Source organism: Parus major, chromosome Z, assembly GCF_001522545.3.
Source record: "Parus major isolate Abel chromosome Z, Parus_major1.1, whole genome shotgun sequence".
Taxonomy (NCBI): Eukaryota; Metazoa; Chordata; class Aves; order Passeriformes; family Paridae; genus Parus; species Parus major.
This window is the reverse complement of record NC_031799.1, coordinates 70761509-70770557: the sequence shown is the minus strand read 5'-3', so window position 1 is coordinate 70770557 and position 9049 is coordinate 70761509. Positions and strand designations below refer to the sequence as shown.

Sequence of the window (9049 nt, the reverse complement as noted above, 5' to 3'; positions counted from 1 at the left end):
TCATCTACTTGGAAAGGGATATAGAATCTGTAGAACTGCAATTATACTTCAAATGATGCTTTCAAGATCTGCAGCAAAACTGAATCATTAGTAATTTTTTCCAGTGGTACCAAAAATTACTGTTTATCAGTTGGAACTCTGGATGCAAGGTAGCAAAAGGTCTTTGGTTATAAATAAGCTTTGTGTTTTCAGAACAAAGCACATTTCCCTCATTTTTTCAGCATCTTCTTCAGGTATAATAGAGATGGCTCATTATGCTATGGTTTATGGGATGGAGGGTGATGTTTGTGCCAGCAGAAGAGTCTTTATTTGCAGCAAATAAAATGAGTCAACCATACCTGCTCATCAGATTAACTCCAAGAGCTCAAACCCCAACCCATGTTGTGGTTTTTGTCTGCAGAACATCAGCTACCAAAATCTAAACAGATAGATCTGCTCCCAGACAAGACAGGCAAGGATCTCCCTGTGCAAGGATCAGCCCAGGACAGACTGAAGGTGATTAAGCAGGAGATGAGAGAGAAAAACCTGTCTCAGCTCCAGCTCCTGGCCCTACATTAGCCACCTGCATAAATAAAAGCAGTATCCAAACACTCCCTGAGCTCTGTCAGGTTTGGTGTTGTCACCGCTGCCCTGGGGAAGCTGTCCCAGTGCCCAGCCACCCTCTGGGGGAAGAACCCTTTCCTGATATCCAGCCTAAACCTGAAAACGCTGACCCAGCTTCAGGCCATTCCCTGGGGTTCTGTCACTGGTCAGAGAGAAGAGAGCAGTGCCTGCCCCTCCTCTTCCCCTCCTGAGGATTTGGAAGACCCCAGTCAGTCTCCCCTCAGTCTCCTCCAGCTGAAAAGACCTTCAACCCCCAGACTCCCCCTCCAGAACCCTCCCCATCCTCACTGCCCTCCCCAACAGCTTGATGCCCATTGACCTTTTGTTAAAGACAACACTTTACACACCATTTCAGTACCCCTTGCCTGGGAAATCAAGGTTAAAAATATTAACATTAAAAAAATACACAGTGCGAATTACATAACAATAAAAAAATTGCTTAAACCAACGTTACAATTTGCTGATTCTATCCAGAAAACAGTTAAGACATATCCCCAAGCAGTTCCCAAAACCAGGATGAAATGGTACAGTCCCAAAGCAATTAAACAGCACAAAATCCTGTTTCCTTTGGGGAGTTACTGTTTTACTCTGGCCATCACTGGTTAGGAAAGTTAATGAAAAAATATGAGATTTTATTATTTCAGCACGAGCAACTACTACCAGCAAAGGCATGCTGCACATCTGATGAGTAACTTTTTAACAATTAAGAGCTCTGACACATGAACAGAAAAAAAGCAGAAAAGTCAAAATCCAGGTTTAGTAAGGCAGGTAATGGAATGTGCTGTTATGTGTAAGAAGCATTTTCTCCAAATGCTGCAGTCCTTTCAATGCCAGCTCTTGGCAGTACTGAGTTGCTCAATCTTATAAACTGATAATGTGTTTTAGTGACACACTTTCCTTCTGAAACTCAAGGACTCAAAGGTGAAACAAAATTATGCACAAAAGTAGGGATCAATAGTGTCTACTCACAAAAAAAGCCACAACTTATTAGTGACAAAATACTTGCATATCCGTGCTGCACATGTTATTCAGCTATATTAAAAACAATATTCGACATAAAAATTGTTTTTGGCCGAACTAACAAACTACACAACTATTTTCAGCATCAAGTTAATAATAAAAAAAAATATCCCCTGCAAGAGTCAGCACAGAAAAACTCCAGATCTTCTGCAAGCTGCACATTATCTCACTGCACACAGGAGGAGGACAAAAACAAGAACTGCAGGGTAAAGGGTTTATATCTGCACGTACAGTCTACAGACCCTTGACGGGAACACAGCTTAGTAAAATCTCACTATTCTGAAGGTTTTCAGTTTGATTTGTCTGCAAACAAAAAGATCCATGGAACTTGGGTGTGTTTCTAATCATGGAAAATGTTTAGATAGAACAGATAGGAAGCTCAAGTCACCATTGGATACAAAGAATAAAACTACTGCAGAAATCTGAAACATATATTGCTCAATACTGCTTATTTACAAAGTTGTTATTCGAAGGTCACTCGCCACTAAAATTAAGTTTATTTCACAAACCAATCTGTTTTTACAGGTCTTACTCCTATGAATACTGCTGGTTTTGTCAATACACTGCCACATCAAGAATATATGATCTTTTTTATCAAGACTAAATTTATACTGTTTTTTCTGTTCATCTGTAGTAAAGAGCATTGCTCACCTGTTGACTTTGTGTGCTTCAGCAAATTAAATGAGAAGTGTTTGGTTAAAACATAGCCTTAACTCCTAAACCTAACATGTGACTAAAAACACTTCCTAATGTGACACAGGGCTGTTACCTATAAAAATCTTAAGAGTTTCTGAGGACTCAGCAAACAAGTAACAGGACAGTTAAGTCTTTCATGCTGTTAAATTTAGCTAAAAATTACCTCCTGTTCTTCAGCATCAAGCATTCCCCATGCTTCAAAAACAAGAAGCCACGGGATTAAAAGAAAGGCTCATTTAACATGTTTTCATAGAGACTGTTACCAAGAACATCAGTAACTAAAAGATCTCTAAATCGTGGGGATTATCAATTTCAATAGTATCCTCAGGTTCCATCTTTGCCTCGTGGTGCCCCTCCTGCAGGTCATCCAGGGAAGCCAGAGCCTCATTTGTGTCACTGGCAAAAGTCTCACGAGATGCATCATCATATTCCTGCAGGTTCAGCCCCTTGATGGCCTTTTTCATCTTCTTGCCCAGAACTTGTATCCTCCTCTTCTTGGCAGCTTTTTTGTTTTCATACTCCTTTTGGTTTTCCAGATAGAATATTTCCTTGAGAGAAAACAACAACAAAAATTTTGACATATTCATTTTACTGGTATTTCCTAAAGAAAATGTGAAGTAATAAAAGAAACAAATATTACAAATGTTTGTCAATATTTACCTAAATTACTTGTTATTGAGAGCAGAAGTGTGAGAAAGACTGCACTTAAGGAAGAGGTGTAGAACAGAAAATTTCTTCTCTAAATTTCTTCTCTAATAGTGTAAAGTGATCAGTCTTGCAACTTTTAACAATTTTTTCTGACCAGTGTAAGCTATGGAAGGATGCTGGGGTTTTGTTTTCCTGTTTCTTTTTTTTCCCCTCCAAACGAACAATTTAAAGAGAAATTAATAAGATTGTTCGTTTGAAGGAATTTAATGAAGAATTCATTCACAGTTCTCTGCCTGCTGCCACAGCTGGAGCTATACAGGACAAAAATATTCTACTGAGAGGCCTGCATTCAATCCATGCACAAATGACACAAAGCCTTCATGGGGAAACACAATATGGGCAACTTTGCTGTAAAAAATACAAATATATGAATTAGGAAAATCTAACATTTACCTCTACCAGACTCTACGACCTCATCTTCCTCAACAGGTTTTTGTGACTGGCAGCATGCAAAAGTGAGTTCTCTCTGCTTAGAGTTTATGACAATTTTTGAGTAAGTCTTTTATTTTTTGCCTGTCTTTTGAATGTGAAAGTCTGGTTTCAATGGAATACACAGTTACATTTGTTAGAGTTTCAGTCGTGACATTTCTAGTAGGGAGAAAAAACCCAAAGGAGAATGTACATCTGAACTCCTGACATTTTTACCTTGATTTGTTCTTCTTTGATGCTCGGTGTGTTCTTCAGCAGGTTTAAATAAACACCCCCAGGTGTTCTTCTCCTGGTGCCATTCTTAATAGGGAGAGAGGAAATTGGGAATAGCAAGCTTAATGGTAAGTGTTGACAAAAAAATAGCCTCTAAGGCAACACTCAGTGCTGAGACAGAATAAAGCTAATTTAAGTTCTGGTGTTTCAAATACCACATGAAAATAACTTTGCCTATGCCTCATTTGTGACTGAATTAGTCATGTGAAGGTCAACAATCAGCCTGCTAAATCTGGACAGGAAAATCACAAAGTTACAAAAAAAAATTCCTTTAGAACGTAATGCTAAATTGTTAAAACTACAAACTAAACCTGACTTTGGTAGTGAAGAAACAAAATATGAATAATATTCTAACCACTCTCACAGCTATCTGCAATGAGTTCTGCACTAGGTTAAACACTCAGAGAATTCCTAACACATAAGCCCAGTAAAATGTCTAAAACAAATTTAATAAAATTATATTCATCTCAGGGGTTTTATTAATATTTGTGCTCAGAAATGCTACAACTTGTCTGTTGTTATCTACAGGATTTTATAGTTCTGTTGAAGGCATAGGAAACCCAACCAGTACTTTAAAAATTCCTCCCCACGTGTTTGACCCAGCAGTTTTCAGTGCAGTAACTGCAGTGCATGGAATGGACTCAGCTTTGAAACCTCTAAATTACAAGTGCTAATTATCATACTATTATTCAATTAAAATTTGCAGTATAAAACACTACTTTTACTACAGTAAAATCTGGATGACACTGGTGCAAAATGTTATACTTTCCTGCTACATAATGTACTATATAATCTGAAAATTCCAAGAACAGGGATGGGCAGGTTTTAAGTAGGATTTTGAAACAGCACATGTGAACATCTCTTTAACACCTTTATTTCATGGTGCCTTTTGTGATCTGCCTTTCAAAGAGTGTACTCTAATCTGCTTCTAAAGCAACCTGTGCCACCAGGAGCTGTGTCCCTTCATTTCCTCTGTTAAACATTTTTAAATTTAACTTTCAAGACAAGAGAATGCTTCTAACACAACTAGCTAGCTGGAATTTGTTGCCTTTTCTTTTTTGAAGAAGGGAAGTGGGTTTTTTTGTATGTGGGGGGAGCTCTTTGGTTGGTTGGTTTTTTAAATTGATTTTTTTTTTTTTTTAAAGATTGTGCCCCTCTACTTGTTTTTTGCCTCCTCTCTACTTCCAAATGATGGAACTTAAAAATTGTAATCAAGTGAAAGTATTTCCTAGTCCTCACCCACTTTTTTTCCTCATCCACAGCTATTCTTACCCACTGTGTTTTTTGCACTGAGGTTCATTATTTAACAACAGCAAAAACACACCAGGAAATTGATAAGCTAACATGGAGTACAGGGTGTTTTTACCACTATTTATAACAGAAATCAGTGCTCAGTTATGCTCTGCTGATACACAATCCAGTGGTTCCATAATAAAGCCAACAGTTTTCCTTTTGGGAGTTATTCTGCAAATGGGATATTGGAAATGCTGTTTTTTATTCAAGCTTGAGAATCCTTAGGCCTCAAGTCTGTGAGGGAAAGATTCCAAGGAGAGCCACAGTAACAGACACAACGTTATCCCTGCAAGTCAGACACCAACCTCAGCACAAGAACCTGAGTAATCCCCAGGTTCATTTACCTTCCTGTTTGCTCAGGTCCTGCTGGAATGTTACACGAGTGATTGTTGGGTGAGGGTCTCATGGCAAGGGAAGGCCATAAAACTCCAGGAGAACACGTCCAGCACAAGAGACTTGCAACAGCACTGTGTGAATATTCTGCAAGTAAAAAGCTGTGTTGCCCTCCCCATCCCTGGCAAACCCACAGGATGACATTTTCCTTACCACGATGAACAGTCCACCATTCTGCTCCACTTCAGCTGTTTCCATCAGCAGCTCGATGGCTTTTCTCTTCCCAATTATCTTCACTACTCGAGCAATTAAGTCTTTCTTTGGCTCACAAAGTCTGTTCAAAGAGGGGAAAAAAGGAAAGGCACATTTATTGTCAGGATAATTTCTGGAGTATAACTGACTGTGGAACTTCCACAATGAATAATTCATTTTGTGCTGAAGAGTCTGCACGTTGAAATGTGTTTAAATGGTTTATTGAATCAGATTTCAAAATACTGAGCTTCTGAGGGATGTTTTTTTTCCCTGAAGCATGTATTTTTAAAACTTGTTTCAATGAAAATGCCTTGAGTAGTTATTTTTCTTCTATTGATGTGTAGAATATCAAACCAAATACGAAACTGCAAAGACATGCATAAACCTCTGAAATCAAAGTATAAAAGCTTCTTGTGCATTTAACGGTCAAAATTAACTTTTTACAGTTAAATCAGCAACTGGAGAAAACAGGAAGTATAAAAGTTCCCCCATATCATGTGCTCTTTAAGTCAAACCTACATAACAAAGAAGAAATCAGTTTATTGACTGATCTATGATAATCTATTAAAAGAAAACTAAACAACAAAAATTACACTACAACCAGAGCCCTAGTGACACAGGGCAGTGCCACTGTACACTACTAATAATAATTAGTGGTAAATGTAGTACCACTACTACAATTAGGAAAAATTATAAAAAAGATGCTTCTGCTCTATTTCAATGAAGCTCTGTATAAGAAAAAGGTAGATTTTTTTTGCAAGAAATATGCTTGAAATTTTCAAATTAATAAATGAAGAACTACCCAGAACTATTAACAGCATTAATAACTAATTGCTGTAGTATTGCCAAATTCTGAAGTAATACCACACATATACAAACAACTATGACCAATAAACCCAGGTTTTATTTAAATGTCGAGCTAACTGTCAGTAAATCTTTTAAGTCTTGTTCCCTATTTCACAAAATTTTCTTCCCTTGCACCACTGAAAGAGGAGTGTGGCAGTTTGACTTGATCCAAAACACTGCACTGTCCTGAATTATCTACAGTTTCAAAGGTTTAGAACTTTAAACACATTTTTGTGGTGACCACAGCATGTGTGCATTGGTGTCAAACTCCAAACAACCATAGGGTATTTCCCAAAAACAGCTGCTATGAAATCTGTATAATGAGAAGCCTTTTTTCTTGCCCTGTTCTCAAATAAAAAACTACCCAGGTGACTCTGTAAATAAAAATATAAAAACTCAAAGAAACAGGTAATATTATTTGGATGTTTCTACACAATCAGCAGCCACAGTGATGCATTTTTATCCCAGGATTTTGGAAATGCTTTCTGTGATCTGGTGTGACACCTTATTTAGCAGCAGGGGAGCTTTTCCCCACCCTTCTTTCTATCAATCACCAATACTTAGTGAAGATGCATCATTTTTAAACTTACCGATAAGCAATTTCATCTGCCACTTTTTCCTCTGAATCTTCCTCTGTTATCTCATACCTTCCCTTGTATTTCATCTCTTGCCTTTCCCCCAGTCTGTCTCTCACAGGCCGCTTCCGTTTGAGGAAGCCCTGCCCGTTTTCCTCCTCTGCCGGCAACACCTTCTTGTCATCCTGCATGTACTCATCCAGCTCCCTATCCAAAATCTCTGCCTCCTTCTGCTGGGCTTCCTTCATCAGCTTTTTAGCCAGCAGGTAGTTGTAAGTCTCAGACTGCCTGCTCCTGTCAATTGAACCATCCATGCCCAGAATCCCAAGCTCAGTCGCCACCGCATCCTGGTTCTGCTCCTGGAGCACGGCGCCCCAGATGTTGTTGACCTTCTTGCCACGCAGAGCAGTCTGTTTTTGGTGGCTCTGGCTGAGCTGGAAGGGCTCAGGTTTGGCAGGGGAGAAGTTGAAGCGCTTCTGCCTCTTCTGCTTCCACAGGCAGCTGTCATCGTCAGAGTCGGAGCCGCTCTCCTCGCTGGAGTCCACGCTCTTGGTGGTCCTGTAAGGAATGCTGGGAGCACAGGATGAGAGGTTGCTCTGGAAAGGCCTGCAGGAATCACTGCCAGCATGCGGCTTCTGCAATTAAAAAGTGAATCAAAACCCATTATTTGTGAAAATTAGAAGAGATAGCAAGTTGTCGATTAGCTAAAATACGTAATTGTGACCCTTGTGGCCACGCAGTCCTCCACGAGCATCTCTTAGGCTACAGCACAGAGGCATCCTTTGAAATTCCTGTATTTTGAGTGCACAAACATGAAAAAGAGCATGGCTGACACAGAAACACGCCAGGAGTTGCTTTTCTCCTTAAGGCAAACTTTTCTGAGTGAAAATGATGACAGGACTGGAAAAGTGGAGAATATGCACAAACCAGACAAAGACACACTCCTACAGCAGCTCAAAGGACAGTAAAATACCAGAACACAGCAATGCACCTAAGACAGAAGTCTGTCTAACAGCAGAGAAGTTAATAATCTCTCTGGAGTTTCAAGTGAGAAGACCAAATGACCAAAAAATAAACCCCAAAACCAAACACAGAAAACTGGAATGGTGCTCAGACTTTAGTGATCTGTGATCCCAGCTCAGTTAGGACAGCATGACCAACAGCAGAACCTTTACAGAAGCACCCATTTTTCCTCCTTTAAACCAAGACACCATGGATTAACTTACTAATTAGAACAAACACCCCCCACCAAAAAATCATTCCACTGATATAACAAATACTCAAGAAATGCTTTTACTCATAATTCCAGTTATTCCCTGACATTTTACATTACATAAGAAATCATATTATGATGTTATATGCTGTCCCATGATCTTTCAAAATAAGTTATCTTCTTTCGCTTCCAGGTGAAATGAAAATTCTTTCTTTAGCCTTACTGGTTTTGTCAACACAGGCGCCGTTTCTTCTTTCTCCAAACAGCAAACAGAAAGGAGAAGTATTCAACTTACCATGTTATGAAATACAAAGCTTTAACTTCATGTGTAATGCAAAAACCCCAAAACCAGCATAAATAAAAAAAGACAGAGAGACTGAACATTTCTGTAAAACACTTACTTTGAGCTTCATTTCTCAGAACTATATTGCAAATATCAAAATAACCAGAGAAAATAAAATTTGTTACACATACAGCATCTCACATTGAGCTTAGTTTGAAATCTTTTCCTGTCTGCACCCCACTGTGAGTACCTCATACTCTCAGTACAAACTCCTCATAACCTCAGAGAACCCCAGGACGGTTTGGGTTGGAAGGGACCCCAAAGTGCCACCCCAGGCACGGCAGGACCAGCTCCCAGTGTCCCAGGAGCTGCCAGCCCCAATGTCCAGCCTGGCCTTGGGCACTGCCAGGGATCCAGGGGCAGCCCCAGCTGCTCTGGGCACCCTGTGCCAGGGCCTGCCCACCCTGCCAGGGAACAATCCCTGCCCAAGATCCCATCCAGCCCTGCCCTCTGCCACTGGCAGCC

At 39.7% G+C, this 9049-nt stretch overlaps 1 protein-coding gene across 1 annotated transcript; it reads right to left on the bottom strand.

The window, feature by feature from the left end:
* Nucleotides 1-952: 952 nt before the first annotated feature.
* Nucleotides 953-7675, bottom strand: PHAX (phosphorylated adaptor for RNA export; the record flags this gene model as incomplete). The annotated part of the gene is given in 4 exon segments (XM_033520519.1): nucleotides 953-2867; nucleotides 3673-3756; nucleotides 5569-5689; nucleotides 7044-7675. Coding segments are annotated over 4 exon segments (1107 nt in total), but the record flags the coding sequence as incomplete, so codon positions are not given.
* Between the last annotated feature and the right edge of the window lie 1374 nt (nucleotides 7676-9049).